This window comes from Grampus griseus, assembly GCF_964374135.1.
Source record: "Grampus griseus genome assembly, chromosome: 14".
In the NCBI taxonomy this organism is placed as follows: Eukaryota; Metazoa; Chordata; class Mammalia; order Artiodactyla; family Delphinidae; genus Grampus; species Grampus griseus.
In genome coordinates, this window is record NC_139008.1 from 2,063,373 (window position 1) to 2,079,855 (window position 16,483).

The 16,483-nt window shown below is 48.3% G+C and overlaps 1 protein-coding gene across 1 annotated transcript in view; it reads right to left on the reverse strand.

Moving 5' to 3' along the window:
* Nucleotides 1-9,322, reverse strand: part of CARD11 (caspase recruitment domain family member 11) — a 30,073-nt gene extending 20,751 nt beyond the window's left edge. The window contains exons 1-7 of the mRNA XM_082670919.1: nt 9,115-9,322; nt 7,457-7,594; nt 6,047-6,372; nt 3,025-3,204; nt 1,942-2,094; nt 1,356-1,481; nt 610-807 (exon numbers count right to left, since the gene is read on the reverse strand). Coding sequence (XP_082527045.1) covers nt 610-807; nt 1,356-1,481; nt 1,942-2,094; nt 3,025-3,204; nt 6,047-6,372; nt 7,457-7,594; nt 9,115-9,313 — 1,320 coding nt within the window. The 5' untranslated portion in view covers nt 9,314-9,322. The remainder of the gene's footprint in view (nt 1-609; nt 808-1,355; nt 1,482-1,941; nt 2,095-3,024; nt 3,205-6,046; nt 6,373-7,456; nt 7,595-9,114) is intronic.
* Nucleotides 9,323-16,483: the final 7,161 nt, after the last annotated feature.

Sequence of the window (16,483 nt, forward strand, 5' to 3'; positions counted from 1 at the left end):
GTCCGATCCTGGTTTCCCTGGGTGACTGACTAGCGATGCCCTCGGGGAAGTTACTCAGCTGCTTGTGCCTGGATTCTACCCTTGGCCAAGGAAGACAGCGATCTTACTGTCCTGGCGGGCAGTCCTGCGGCACAGAGGGCACTTAGCACGGTACCTGCAGACACAGGCACCCAAGCCCACAGCTACGAGAGTGACAGTATCATCTATCTGCCTGCATCACGGCATCGCTCACTTTGGAGCACCTGGGGCCCCGCTGTGACACGTGCCTGAACTTCAGATCGAGATAAACGACGGTTTCCTTACAGGCCCTACTGACTTTAATGGGAGCAGGGCGTCTTACACCCGATGACCGTCCAGAGGGGTTTAAGGACACCCAGTGGCAGGCTAACGGCCGACAGAGGTCCCCTGAGGAGGAGCTGCGGTTCTAACGCGGGAGTGACTTGCCCGAGATCACCCGGCCAGCAAGCGGCCCGGCCAGGGTTTCGTCCTGCCTCTTCTAGCTTCAAAACGAGCGGCTTCTACTCATCACGACCCAGACACACGGCTGCTCTGGGTGCGGGAGGGAAGGGTGTGCTTCCTCGCGGGAGCGCGCGCGCCCGGCAGCCCCACCTGCTCGAGGCCGCCACTGTCCCTGGAGAGGCGCCGCAGTTTGCTCTCCAGGTTCACGATGCAGGCTTCCCGCCGGACCATCTCAATCCTCATCTCGTCGTTCTTCTCCTCCAGCTCGCGGATCTGTTTCCTGTACTTGTCCTTTTCGATTAAGCACTGGGAGTACTGGGTCTGCGCCTCGTCCCGGGAATGGAAGGCCTGCCCGGAGGAGGAGAGGGACGAGGCCGATTGGCTCTTCGCCCCGACGCTCCCAAGTCACACCCAGACGCCCGCTCCCCAGCCCACGTGTCGGTCCCACGGCCTCTGGCCCTTTTCTGGACCCTGACCCTTGGGCGTTTCACTCGATACTATCCTGAACAACACGTCACAGCCCCCGTCTGTCCAGCCCCGGCTGTGTCTCTTGGAGCCCACCCTCCGCCCTAGCGAGTGGCACCATTATTATTATTCCCACTTCACAGACGAGGCCTCCAGGGAGTGGCAGCTCGCCTGCAGCCACGCGTCTGAAGAGTGACGGGGTCTGGACCTGGCCATCTTACTCTAAAGCCCGGGCCGCCGGGCTCCAGCTCAGGCCCCCATGCTATGCAAACGAACTGGGATAGAATTCATTTTGGGAACGGAAGCAGGAAAGATGGATTCACGAGTGATTCCGGCGGAGTTAATGACACTGCCCCGGACAAAACCTCCTGCTGGACCCCACGGCCCGGAGCCCGCAGGCCTGCCGCGCAGCCGCACCGGGCAGCCCGTACCTGGTCGCGCTCCCGCTCTACCTCCTCCAGCTGCAGCATGAGGGTGTTCATGCGGTGCTTGTACATCTCGCAGTCCTTCCCCAGGGTCGAGCACTTCAGCTGCAGGTCCTCCTTCTCCTCCAGGTACTGCAAGCACAGGGGAGATCAACACACGCGTCAGGCGGTCATCAATCGGGGCCGAGAGCCATTCTCTGGCTGCGTCTTCCCAGAGCCGGCCTGCCCCTCCCCACGGGCCTGACCTCGTGAGAGTCAGCTCTCTGACCAGAAGGGACCAAGGTAAAAGGCCAGTCCACCAACGGAGATTTGCTGTGGACCTACTACGTGCCAGGGAATGAGCGGGAGACAGGGTGGACGCCACGTGCGCCCTCCCGTGGCCTTCAGCCAGCGGGGAGACAGGTGCCATGCTAACGCTTAGTAATTCACGAGCAACTGACGCACAGGGAATGTACACCAGGGGCCAGACCCGGTCCCTGGAAGAGAGTGTGGGCTCTGGAGGTTCCACTAACACACATCCGTGCCGTACAGGGGCTCCCGGCCCGAGGGTGCCAGCTGGGTGGGTGCTGCCCCGACCGCCCATGGGGCCCACCTTGTCCCTCAGCTCCTCCGCCTGGCGGACCTCCTCCTGCAGGTTGTAGATCTTGTTGACGAGCTCCTGCCGGTCCTCCAGGGCCTCCTTGCGGTCATGCTCCAGGATGTCCAGGATGGCCTTGTCCGAGTCCGGCAGGCTGCGCTTCCCGGCCTGGGCGGGCGGGGAGTGCGGAAGGGGGGAACGTTTAACGGTGCTGGGGGCAGGGGCCCAGGAAGGCGGCAGACAAAAGTGCCGGCGACACACTGAGCAAGCAGAAGGTTTTGTGCCAGGGAAGCAGAGAGAGGCAAGGGTCGTTGTCTCTTGGGGTCCCTAAGCAGCTTATCATTTACGAATTTTATCACCTGGAAAGCAGCATAAAGCCCACTTCCGCGCAGAAACATCGCGATGCCTGTCGTTCTGCCCCGGCTCTTATCAGAGCTCAGAGGAGCACTTGCTGCTGCTCCACACACTTCACAGGTGACAACAAAGAGAGGGCTGATCTGCCTTCCAGATGCCTCCCCTGAAATACCAATTAATCTCTCCGACTAAACCGGGACGCATCCTCTGCTTTGAACGAGAGCCTTCCGCGCCAGGCAGCCAATCCTGGGGGGTGGGGGGAATCATTCCGGAGGAAGGGGCGGGTGCCTGTTTTCTTTCCCTGCGTATGTATTTGGGGCTATCATTCCTCCGTACCTACAGATGATTCTGTGATGGCAAAGGGGGGGAGGCCCTTGAAGTTTTAACAAATCACACAGAGCTGAGAGTTGAGTTTCTTGGAATCTTTAAGGCAAGAAGATTTCTCGGATGTACTCTTCTCACAGCAGCCAGGGCAGTGACTTTGTGTGAATGGTGATTTTCACGGAGTGGTTCAGCCAGGGGAACATCGCCGCGAGTTTTATCTCACATAATGTCGTGCCTCTGAGAAGTGGGTGGTGCGGTCACCCCCGCTGACAGAGGAGGGACTAAGGTGCCCAAGGATGACATGAATTCTCTGTGGTCCTGCGGTCAGCAGGTGGTGGCTTTGGGACTCACACCCAGGCAGGCATGTCCGTCCCCGACCCTCCTCCTCCCTTGCGCCCACTGTGCCCGCACTGCCCTCACCTGGATGATGGACTGCAGCTCCTGGATTTTGGTCTTCAGCATTTCATTCTCCCGCTCCAGCTCCAGAACTTGCTCCTTCTTGGGCCGGTTCTCGATGTCGTTCTTTAGTTTCAGCGACTGATTCCTCTCCAGCTTGCATTCCTCCTCCATCTTATTCAATCGGTGCTTGAGCTGGTCGATCTGAAACACCCACAGGGTGCCGAGGGGAGAACGCAGTTGACAGGAGACATTCAGAAAAGGCAGTGCCTCCCAGATTCTACTGGACTTCCAGCACGAGCTGTGCTCTGCCCCGCTCTCTCCTTCCTCCAGTTGGTGACAGAGAAGGCCTCAAAGAAACCTCTTCCAGTGAAACAAACCACCCCCTCCTTGATGAGGAAGAGGGTCCTGATCCATTAATTCAGAACAGTTCTAAAGCAGTTACGTCCCCTGGAAGACTCCCTCAGGCAACTTGCGTGGAGCGGAACAGATTACAGACTAGGATAAAAGGCACCCAACCTGGCGTTTCCCTGAGGTATGTTATCCATTTTAAAGGTCTTTTAGGATGGGTTTCAAACTCCAATCCTCAGAAGTCAAGATTCCCTTAAGAACCCTCAAGAACCCTCGTGTTATCGCAGGGAGCAAAGAGATGGGGAGGGCGGGGATCCGGGCCCCACCCTGACTTCACACCCCACAGTAGTTCTGCATATGCACGTTTTGGCCTCTTGTGTTTCACACAAGATTTTAGTTGAACAAATGGCATTGCTGCCACTGACAGGATCTCTGGCCTAAAGGACCTGCCCAGACTTAGTGTGTAAGAAAGAGTGGCTTCCTGGAGGAGGAGGCAGTTACTACCCCTGGAAATGGGACAACTTCTCCAGCTGCGCTGAGCTTCACCCAGGAGGCGAGTGTGAGGAACTGAGACTGGGAGGAAGCTTCTTAAACCTCTGTGACCTAGCCTGGCTGCTTCCCCAAACTGATCAGCCTTGGCCAAACACCTAGAAGAGGAAGATTGTTTTCAAGGTCTGCAAGGAGGAGGGTACCAAATGGGTGAGCGTCCTTTTTCAATTCTAGGCTTATGGGGGGAACATCTCAAGACATCTGGCAGGTGGAGGGTGACGGCTTCAGCAAGGAAGGACCTCGGCTGTACGTCCGTGGTCTGAGGGAAGGAACAAAGAGGCATGCAGGGAAGCAGCCTGGGCCTGAGAAATGGCCTAGGACTCAGCTGGCCAGATGTTCTTTCAAGTTCTAGATATGGTTTCTGTTACTATATGGCCAGAAAAACATAAAACAGGAGAAAGTTCTAGGAGAGAAAGTTTTAAACCTCCGCCACAGGTTAACACCTCCAAATCCTAGATGAGACAGCACAGAAACCTTGCTTCCTGGTCACACACACACACACACACACACACACACACACAGTCCTCCTTAGAGTCTTGGAAGATGAACCCAAGTGACCTGTTCTGGGTCTAGATCCCCAGTCCCATCCAAGTGGACACAAAGTGTGTGCTTACTAGGTCAGCCATCTTGCCAAAGACATATTTCAGCATCTCAGCAATCCTAGGGCGTAGGTATTATTTTCATTTCCATGTAACTGGCATTTACGAATGAGGAAACGGAGGCCAAGAACCCACTAAGTGGTAAAGCCAGAAGTCAGATTTGAAGTCAAAGCCAAAGGGTTTCAAAGCTCTTGCGTTTTGCCTGCTATGCCACCGACTCAATCCACCGGAATTCTAGTGGACTGTTTACTGATCTGTCTGGTTCAACTAAATTGTAAGTGACCTGGGCACAAATCAGGTTATTTATGCCTATGTCCCCCGCAGTGCTTAGCACCGTGCCTTACACATGGCAGGTGCTTCATAAATGTTCTGAGGGTCTATTTTCCACCTAGCAGCCAGAGTGATCTTTCTAGATATAAATCACTTGTCACTCGCAGCTCTCAATCCCTCAGTGGCTTCCGTCACTACTGGAATAAATTCCAAGGTTCTTACCAAGCCCCCAGGATCTGGACCCTGGCCGGCTCCCATTTGCTCATTTGGCTCCAGCCCCACTGGCTCTCCTGCTGTTTGTCGAAAACACCAAGCATGGCCGCTACCTGGGGCCTTTGCACTTGCTCCTTGCTCTTCCCCGAGACTTGCAGGGCTGGCTCCTCCCTCTCCTCAGATCTCTGCTCCTGTGTCTCCTTGTCAGGAACGCTTCCTGACCATCCTATTTAAAACAGCACCCCTCACTCACTATCCCTAAACTCTTTTCTCCCTCTTCTTAATAGCACTTATTACTACCAGCGATTGATGCATTTCTTTTCTGATTAGAATGTGAGCTCCATGACAGCAGGGCTTTGGTTTTGAGTTATGTACCCCTGGAAAAGAGGCTGGTGCAAGGCGGTGCACAATAAAAGGAATGAATGAGTTAAGCAATTCCCTTCTCCATCTCCCTTTTGGAAGTAAACTCATTAATGACATCTACCATTTGGCTGCTGGACTGTTCACTGATAAGTGACTCTTCCACTGTGTCATGCTGCGCTTTGTGGATACAGCTGTGAAGGGCAGAGTCCTGGCCTCAAGGATCTCATGAATCCACGGGACAGGTGCTGTGCCCATCTCCTTGGGATTTTCCCGAGGGCCATAGAGCTGGGCAGGCCCCTGAATCCTCCATCTTCCCCCTCACCCAGCACGGGTGCAGTGCCCACGAGCTGGGCCCATGTGCGCATCTCTGGTTCACGTGCCTAGTGGGTCCTCGCTCCGGAGCAAGTGGGAAGCTCCACCGGGCCCAGGTGCGCAAGTCTGCACGTCCTGAGCAGGACGTCAAGCTCACTGGGTCTGTGCGCATGTGCACACATGCGCAGTGGATCTGGGCGCTAAACTGCGGCACCGAGCCTCGCTGGGTTGGCGTGCGCGTGCGCACAGTTGATCTAGGCTGCCGGAACTCCCGCGTCTTCCTTTCTCCCTCACCTGGCCAGGTGTTAAACCCTGCCCCTGCCTGCCTGGTGGCCTTCGCTTCCCGCTCACTCACTTTGGCCCAGCAGCTCCCGCCACGTGCCCCTCACCTCGAGCTGGAGGTCCCGGCTCCGCATGACCGCCATGTTTTTCTCTTCGCTGAGCTGGGCGTAGCGCATGGCCAAGTTGTAGTTGTCATCCTTCACCTTGACCAGCTCGTCGTTGTAGCTGTCCCGCTCCTCCTTCATCTTGTAGTACCGGTCCCGGAAGGTCAGCAGCTCCACCTGTGTCAGCGTCAGCTGCTTCCTGTCGTCCTCCAGCTGTCGTGACTTGGCCAGCAGCTCACACCGCTGCAGGTCCTTGGCCTTCATCTGCTGCTGCAACTTGATGACCTCGTTCATCAGGAAGTGCGTGAGGCCCTCGTGGCCCTCCTCCACTGTGGAGAGGGGGGCACCCAGTCAGGCCTGAGGACTGGGGAGGGGAAGAAGGGGGTTCCAGACGTGGGGCAGGTGTCATTCGTTCACTCATTCACTCACCAACATTTTACTGAGCTCTTACTACCCATCAGGCACCGGGGATTCAGGGTGCGCAAGACAGCCTTGGTCCCGGTAGAGCTTATGTCTGGTAAGGGAGACAGACATCAAAAAAGCAAGTGATCACACGCAAATATAACTACAGAGTGAGAGGACTGTACAAAGTAAAGGTATGGGGGACTGTGAGAGTGTGTAACAGGGTGGGGGGGACCAGATCCAGCTGAGTGGACAGAGGCATTAGAGAAGGCTCCTGATGGATGGGCTCAGGTATTGAGGAGAGAAAACACATTCTAGGAAGGTGGAACAACATTGCCAAGGTCCTATGGGAAGGGAAGAGGAACCTGGCACATTTCAGAAACTGAAGGAAGACCAAAGTGGCTGGAGCTCAGAGAGAGGGAGAGGCAGAAAGGTGAGGCTGGGAGTATGATCAGGGGCTGGACCATGTAGGGTCCTTGTGGGCTGCACTGGGGTCTTCAGATGGCAACAATGGAAAGCCACTGAAAGGTTTTAAGTAGGGGAGGGTGACATGAGGAGTGGAGAACTCATTGGATCAGAGCAGGAATGGATATAAAGAGCTGATAGGGTTGCATGGGTCTTGACTAGGATAGGGGTGTATATGGAGAAAAGACAGATTTAAGAATATTTAGGAAGGAAAATTAAGATGTCAAGATGACCACGGGCTCTGGTTCATGGGATACTGGCAGGAGGGTAGGCAAAGGAAAGGACCAGATGAAGAGGGTAGGGGGAGTTCCACCCCCCAACACTCATGGGGGATGTTCAGTAAACACCCACTTCTCTTGATTCAGTTTGTTCCTCTGTGACCTACATTTCATCATCAGGCAGAAATATGGTTGACAGTTCCTAAGTGCCACCGGGGCACTGTCCTGACGTCACAGATCCATAAGCTTAGAGCTGTCCCACCACTGGACACACACACACACACACCCCTCCCATCACAGTCCGAATGCTGCTGGTAAAGCCACTTACCCACAATGGTGGAGAATCTACGAGTGGGTTCCTTTCCAGTCACCAGTTTGTACAATTCTGGGTAGTAAAATTCCAGACTCTCCAAGAAGGCCACGTAGCCCCTCTGCCCCTTCGTATGTAGAATGTCCAGCAGTCGGCCTAGAGGAAAGGCCAAATCACTCGGTGGGCAGAAGCGTCCATGTCTCCAAATCCAGTCTTACGCTGGGCTCACATCCAGACAGTACACTCTTAAGAAGAGAGTCTCACCACATCCTGTCACTCCTGAGTTTTATCTTACAGTCCAGCTAATGTAAATCGAAGTGCTAGGCCCTCGGCAGGGACTGTGAGTGTTAGTTTCCTTTCTCCCAAAGACTGGTGGAACCAGAAGCAGCCATAGGAAACCAACAGTCTTAAAGAGCTTCCCAACTGGCCAGGGCTAAAATTAACCACACAGGCGTCTGTGATTGAAGGAGGACGGATGTACAGCAGTGGTTACGGAATAATATATGGTTCTCTGGGATTCAGACCAGGAAGATAAGTATTTGGGTGGGGAGCTAGGAAAAGTCCTAGGAAGCAGGAATAGCTCCATGTTCTTAGTCTGGGAACGTTTTTAATTTAAGTGTAATTTCCTTGGCAGTTTTCAGTTTTTATCCTACTGGTTCCACTTATTCTCTACATTTCTCGCCCCTTCCTTAAACATTTTATTTTCAGCTGTTTCTTCCCTTGAGGCACTAAAACTCAATCCTTCCCCTAGGGTAGACATAATAAATACATTTCATCTTGTGTCACCTGACTGTTTGTCACAGCCGCCCGGATTCTAAAGTTACATCCAGGCTCAGTAGGAAAACATGCTGGGATTAGTGATGTTTGTCAGGTAAAACATCAAAACAGCAAAAGAGAGTCATAGCATATGAGCTGCTTATCACCAGTCATACTGTGGGCAAGTGAGTTTCAGCCCTCTTCGACTGTGAACCACAGAAAGAGATGCATTTTACGTTGTGACCGCATGCGTACACACAAAACATATTTTGCTACAAACATGTATGTGAGTACACACACAGATGTATATAAAACCAAGATAGTGTTCACAGACCACACTTACTACCTACCTTTAATGCATGTGATAAAGTGTCATGGACCCCCAGGCGGTCTGGAAAAGCCTATGGACCCTTTACCAGAATAACATTTTCAAACAGATAAAATGCATTGGATGACAAAGGGAATCCATCATAATAAGATACGTGAACAAATATTAAATTTGCGACTCAGTAATAAATGGGCTTCTTTATCAATGCATCAAATAAGCCAATCTCTTGGCAGGTCTAATAACTACTATCATTTCAAGGGAAAGATGAGTATAAGTGATATTTTGAAATCTGTAATAGCTGTAACGTGATAAGAAGATATCTGTAATGTTTACCGTTGACAAGGACACAAGTATTGCTAATCACTGTGATTTGTTGCCTACCCGCGTCCATAATTGAAGGGAACGCTAAGCCTTAGGTGGGTAAAATAAGGATGTAATTTCCCCCTGGCCAAGTTAATAGACCCTCTCTACCCATGGACAGTTTGCTGGGGGACCAGGGGTGGGGAGAGGTCTATGGACTCTAGTTAAACATCCCTGACTGAGAGAAACGTCATTTTGCTACAGCTAACTGTAAGTTATCTCCTGAGGTTACCTGCCCGGTTGATCTTGGACGGCAGCATGGGAGCATTAAGCACTTCATCTTCATCTTGTTCATCAATGACCTTGCACTGGCGCAGGTAGGGGGTGAGCTTGGCTGGGTTGATGTAGCGACTCAGCATGTGCCGGTTGCACTCCACATTCTCCCACAGGGCATCCTCTTCATCCTTCAGTGTCTGCATATAGTCATCCATCTCTGGCGCCCCTCCTTTTAGACATAAACCCCAACAAGGTTAATAAAAGAGCCTCACTGGAATAGCTCTATAAACTTTGGAGAGATCTCCAGTATCCACTGTTAGGTGAAAAAACAGTAGAGAAAAGCATATATATTCTACCTTTTTTTTCTTTTTTTTGCGGTACGCGGGCCTCTTACTGCTGTGGCCTCTCCCGTTGTGGAGCACAGGCTCCGGACGCGCAGGCTCAGCGGCCATGGCATCATACTATATGCTTTCCTGTTTCCTTTTTCAACTTGCTTTTTTCTCTCTGCATTTACTGAGATTTATCTAGGTTGATACATACAGACCTAATTCATTCATTTTTAAAAACAGCTTTGTTGAGATATAATTCACGTACCATACAATTCACCTTTTAAAAGTGTACAATTCAATGCTTTTTAGTATAATCACAGAGTTGTACAACCATCAGCACAATTAATTTTAGAACATTTTCATCACTCCCCAAAGAAACTTCATACCCTTCAGTAGTCACTCCCCTCCAATACCTGCTCCTCCAGCCTTAGGCAACCACTAATCTATCTTCTGTCTCTGTAGACTTGCCTGTTCTGGACGTTTCACTTACATGGGATCGTACAACATGTGGTCTTCGGTGCCTGGCTTCTTTCCAGGTTCATCCATGTTGTATGTAGCATGTTTCAGTACTTTTTATTGAGGAATACTTTCTCATTGTATGGATATATCACACCTTGTTTATTCACCCATTGATGACTTTGGGTTGTTTGGTTATTACAAATTATGCTACTATGAAGATTCATGTACACGTTTTTTTGTCAACGCATGTTTTCATTTCCTTTGAGCAGATATGCAGAAATGGAACTGATGAGCCATAAGGTAACTCTATGTTTAACATTTTGAGGAACAGCTAAACTGTTTCCCAAAGTGGCTGCACCATTTTACATTCCTGCTAGCGATGTATGAGGTCCTAATCTATTCCTGCTAGCGATGTATGAGGTCCTAATCTATTCCTGCTAGCGATGTATGAGGTCCTAATCTATTCCTGCTAGCGATGTATGAGGTCCTAATCTATTCCTGCTAGCGATGTATGAGGTCCTAATCTATTCCTGCTAGCGATGTATGAGGTCCTAATCTATTCCTGCTAGCGATGTATGAGGTCCTAATCTATTCCTGCTAGCGATGTATGAGGTCCTAATCTATTCCTGCTAGCGATGTATGAGGTCCTAATCTATTCCTGCTAGCGATGTATGAGGTCCTAATCTATTCCTGCTAGCGATGTATGAGGTTCTCATTGTCAACAATTATTCTTGTCCATCGTGTTTAGTACAGCCATCTGAATGGCTGGGAAGTGGTATTTCACTGTGGTTTCGATTTGTATTTCCCTACGAACTAATGACATTGAGCATCTTTTCATGTGCACGTTGGCCATCTGTGCATGAGAAATGCCTCTTCAGATCCTCTGACCATTTTTAAATTGGACCTTTGTCTTTAATATGGAATTTTTATGTGTTCTGGATACAAGTCAGATATATGATTGGCACATATTTTCTCCTATTCCGTTGGTTACCTTTTCACTTTCTTAAAGGTATTATTTGTAGCACAAAAGTTTTTAATTTTGATGTAGTCCAATTTCTTTTTTCACTTGTGCTTTTGGTGTGTATCTAAGAAACCATTACTTAATTCAAGGTTATAAAAATTTACTTCTATTTACTTTTCTAAGAGTTTTATACTTTTAACTCTCACATTTAGGCCTATGATGCATTTTGAATGAACTTTTGTATATGGTGTGAGGTAAGGGTCCAGCTGTTTTTTACATGTGGAGATTGAGTTGTTCCAGCACAATCTGTTGAAAAGGTTCTTCTTTCCCTACGGAATGGTGTTGGCACCTTTGTCAAAACTCAATTTACCATAAACGTGAGTGTTCATTTCTGGACTCTCAATTCTATTCCATTGACCTATATGTCTATCCTTATGCCAGTACCACACTGTCTTCATTACTGTCAACGTGCAGTAAGTTTTGAAATTGGGAAGTATGAGTCTTCCAACCTTGCTCTTCCCATTTCAGATGTTTTGGCTATTCCGGTCCCCTTGCAATTCCATATGAATTTTAGGGATCAACTAGTCAATACTTGCAAAAAAAAGTAGTTGGGATTTTGGTAGTGAATCTGTTGCATATGTAGATCAACCTGAACAGTATTACCATCTAGCAATTCAGTGTCATACTCCAAGAGTATGGGATGTGTTTCTATTAATTTAGATCTTCTTTAATTTCTTTCAGCAATGTGTTGTAGTTTTCAGGGTACACTTCTTTTGCTAAATTTATTCCTAAGTATTGAAATTCTTTTTGATGGCACTGTAAATGTGAACTGTATTCTTAATTTTATTTGTGGAATAAAATTCATTGTTAACATATGGCTATGCAATAAATGACTTCTGTATGTTGCTCTTCCATCCAGCAGATTTACTGAAATCATTTACTAGTTCTAAGAGTTTGTTAGTGGATTCCTTATGATAGGATGTTTTCTATATGACTTTCCTATGTATAAGATAATGTCATCTGCAATTACACTGTTTTACTTCTGTCTTTTCAATCTGGATGGCTTTTCTTTTCTTCTCTTTTTTTTCCCCTCTAATTTCCCAGGCTAGAACTTCTAACACAATGTTACACAGAAGAGGCAAGAATGCACATCCTTTTCTTGTTCTCTTTTTTTTTTTCTTGCGGTACGCGGGCCTCTCACTGTTGCGGCCTCTCCCGTTGCGGAGCGCAGGCTCCGGACGCGCAGGCTCAGCGGCCATGGCTCACGGGCCCAGCCTCTCCGCGGCACGTGGGATCTTCGCGGACCGGGGCACGAACCCGTGTCCCCTGCATCGGCAGGCGGACTCTCAACCACTGCGCCACCAGGGAAGCCCCCTTTTCTTGTTCTTGATCACAGGGGAAAAGCATTCGGTTTTCACTGTTAAGTATGATGTTACCTGGTTAAGTGTGTGTGTGTTTCAGACGTTCTTTATCAGGCTGAGGAAACTCCCTGAGTATTTTTGTCACAAAAGGACGTTTGATTTTGTCAAATGCTTTTTCTGCATCCAACTACCATATAGTTTTTAGTTTTGATTCTATTAATATATTACATTAATTGATTTTCAGGTATTAAACCTTGCATTCTTGCTGTGAATCCCAGCTAGTTATGGACGTGTTGGATTTGGTTTGCTAGTATATTTTTGAGCATTTCGGCATCCATACCTTATGAGAGATGTTAGTCAGTAGTTTTCTTTCCTCGTGATGTCTGACTGGTTTTGACATCAGGGTAAATTTTGCCTCATAGAATAAACTGGGAAGTGTTTCTTCCTCTTCTACTTTTTTGGAGAGTTTACGAAGAATTGGCATACTTTTGTCTTTTGTTTGGTAGAGGTCACCAAGGAAGGCTTTTCTTGGTAGGTAGGTTTTTTTTTTTTTTTTTTGGTACGCGGGCCTCTCACTGTTGTGGCCTCTCCCGTTGCGGAGCACAGGCTCCGGACGCGCAGGCTCAGCGGCCATGACTCACGGGCCCAGCCGCTCCGCGGCACGTGGGATCTTCCCGGACCGGGGCACGAAACCGTGTCCCCTGCATCGGCAGGCGGACTCTCAACCAATGCACCACCACGGAAGCCCCAGTAGGTAGGTTTTTGATTACTAATTCTTTACTTGTTGTAGGTTCCTGTTTTTCTTGAGTGAGTTTCAGTAATTTGTGTCTTTCTAGGAATTTGTCCATTTCATATAAGTAACCGAATTTATTAGAAACAACTGTTCATATTATTCCTTTATCTTTATTTTGCCTCTTATTTCTGTAAGGTTGGTAGTAATGTCCCTTCTTTTATTTCTGATTCTAGTAATCTGGATCATCTCTCTTTTTCTCTTGGTCAGTCTAGCTAAGGGTTTGTCAATTTTGTTGAAATTTCAAAGAAACAACTTTTGGTTTCATTCATTTTCTCGATTGCTCTTCTCTCCTCTAACTCGTTTATTTTCGTCCTAATAGTATTACTTCCTTTCTTATCCTTGCTTCAGTTTTCGTTTGCTCTTCTTTTTCTAGTTTCATAAAGTGGAAGGTTAGGTTACCGATTTGAGATCTTTTAAAAGTATTAACACTTATAGCTATAAATTCCCTGCTGAGCACCGCTTTAGTGACACCACTGAAGTTTCAGTATGTTGCATTTTCATTTCCGTTTGTCTCAAAGTAAATACTCTATTTTCTTGTGTGATCTCCTTGAGCTATTGGTTATTTAGAAGTATGATGTTTAATTTCCCATATTTGTTAACTTCCCAAATTACTCTCTGTTATTGATTTTTAATTTAATTCCATTGTGGTTGGTAAACCTACTTTGGATCACTTCAATCCTTTTAAACTTACTGAAGTTTGTTGTATGGACCAGCATATGAAGAACATTCCAGGTGGGGGCTTGAGAAGAGTACGTATTCTGCTGTTAGGTGGCACGTACTATAGACAAGTCCAAGTTCAAGTCTCCTATTTCCTTGTTGATCTTCTATTGTTCTATCCATTATTGAAAGTAGAGTACTAAAAATCTCCATCCAGCTATTATTGTTGAATTTTACATTTCTCCCTTCAATTCTGTCAGGTTTTTTTGCAGTATGAGGGCCTCTCACTGTTGGGGCCTCTCCGGTTGCGGAGCATAGGTTCCAGACGTGCGGCCCAGCGGCCATGGCTCACGGGCCCAGCCGCTCCGCGGCATGTGGGATCCTCCTGGACCGGGGCACGAACCCGTGTCCCCTGCGTCGGCAAGTGGACTCTCAACCACTGCGCCACCAGGGAAGCCCCAATTCTGTCAGTTTTTGCTTCATGTATTTTGAGGCTCTGTCGTTTGGGTTAGGTTATATTTATAACTGTTATAACTTCCTGGTGGTTGACACTTTTATCATTATGAAATCTCTTCTTTATTTCTAGTAACACTTTTGTTTTAACGTCTATTTTGTCTGATATAAGCCACTCTAGCTCTTTAATGATTCTTTTTAGCATAGTCTATATTTCTATCCTTTTACTGTCAACCTCCTTGTACCTTTGGATGTAAGGTTTTTCTCCTGTCGATAGTATACACGTGATCTCGTTGTTTCAATCTAATCTGGCAGTCCCTTAATTTTTATTGGTTTATTCATTTTTAACTGTTGGATGTATTATTCCATTGCAAGAATATACCATAATTTATTTCTTCATTTTCCTATAATGGAGATTGAATTTCCCCCCAGTTTTTTACTTGAAAATTTAGCACTATTTATAATAGGAAAAAAACGTAGCCAATCCAAACATTCTTCAGCAGATACTCCATGACCCTTTTGCATATAGAATAACATTTTGAAAGTATTTGGTGATATAAAAAGATCCCAAGACATCGTTTATTTAAAAAACTAAAGGGAGGGAGGGAGACGCAAGGAGGGAAGACATATGGGGACATATGTATATGTATAGCTGATTCACTCTGTTATAAAGCAGAAACGAACACAACATTGAAAACCAATTATACTCCAATAAAGATGTTAAAAAAAATGAAAGTAAATACGTACACACATACATGTGGTATAATTAAAAAATATATTTGGTCTTTGCCCCTGGTTCCCAGCACAGAGTGACAAGAGTGTGAATGCTTTTTGTATGGTAACAAGATAACTCTTGGGTAAGGGGCCCCTAGTAGCTTTAGGATGGGAGCTGAATGCCAGAAGAACCAGGCAAGTGATTAGAAGGTTGTAACTTTCAGCCCCACATTCCTGCCTCAGGGGAGGTGAGAGAGGCTAGAGATTGAACTCAGTCACCAACAGAGAATGATTTAATCCATCACTCACGTAACAGCACCTTGATGAAAATCCCTCAGTGATGGGGGGCAAAGAGCTTCCAAGTTTCTGAATTCAAGCACACGCTGGGCGAGTGGCTCATCTCAGCTCCATGGGAACAGAGGCTCCTGTGCTCGGGACCCTTCCGGACCTCCTCCTGTGTGTTTTCATTTGTATCCTTTAAAATCAACTGTTATAATAAGTATAGTGTTTTCCTGAGTTCTGTGAGCCATTCCAGCAAATTACTGCACCCGGCGAGGAGGCTGTGGGAGACCCTGATTTAGAGCTGCTCAGGCAGAGGGCAGGTGGCCCTGGGTTTGGGGCCACCATCCTGGGCGGGGGCAGGCTTGTGGGATTGAGCCCTGAGCCTGTGGCTTCTTTGCTGCCCCTGGACAGTTAGTGTCAGAACTGAACTGGACTGCTGGACACCCAGGTGGTGTCAGAGAACTGGTGGATGTGAAACAATGACACGTATTTGGTGTCAAGAAAACACTGTACATTTGGGGTCAGAAAAAATATCACAACACAGTAGAAACTCATCCACGTAATGCAATACCTATAATTATATAGGTAGGGGTGTGTGTGTGTGTGTGTGTGTGTGAAAGAGAAGGGGAGCGAGAAATAGGGAGAGGGGAGGGGAGGGGAAGAAGGAGGGAGGGGAAACGTTTGAGAGGATCTGATTATACTGATTCTATCTAAGAAGAGGGAGGAATTCCGAGGTTACTGGCCAGGAGGACTTGGACGTTACCTATACTGTTTTAGCGTTTACAACACACACACCTATCAGTGTCTTATGTGTATAGTTTGAAAAAGAAGAAAAAGAAAAATGAACAAAGATGACAGCGAAGTCTAGGGAAACAGGTACGCCGATAGGTAACATCTGCCTTCCTGCCCACGCCCTCAGGTGGCCACAGCCCTGACATCCTGTTTGTACCGGATAAACCCTCCAGCCACGGCCGACCGACCTGCTCCAAGAGGACCAGCCCTGAGGCTGGGTGCACTCGTCCAATCCCTTGACCTGGGAATTTCCTATGGGCCAAAGAGACAGTGGGGCGGGTGAACGTGCTGTGGGGAGTTAGCTAGAAGGTGGCATCAGGGCGGCCACAGTGGAGGCTAGAACTTGGCCACAGTAAAGCAGAGCCCCAGGCAGGTCGAGGCTACGGAGGCGGAGGGAGCTGGTCTGCCAGGTGGAGCTGCAGTGAGAGACCCCGAGGGCCCCTGAGAAGTGGCCAGAGTCCTCTCTCTGGGTGTGTACCTCTACTTCCCAGCCCTGTAAGCCTTGGCCACGTGTGATGTCTGGTCCTTGCTACAGACCTTCAGGAATCTCCCCATTAATTTCAGCTGGAGACTCGTGCATGAAT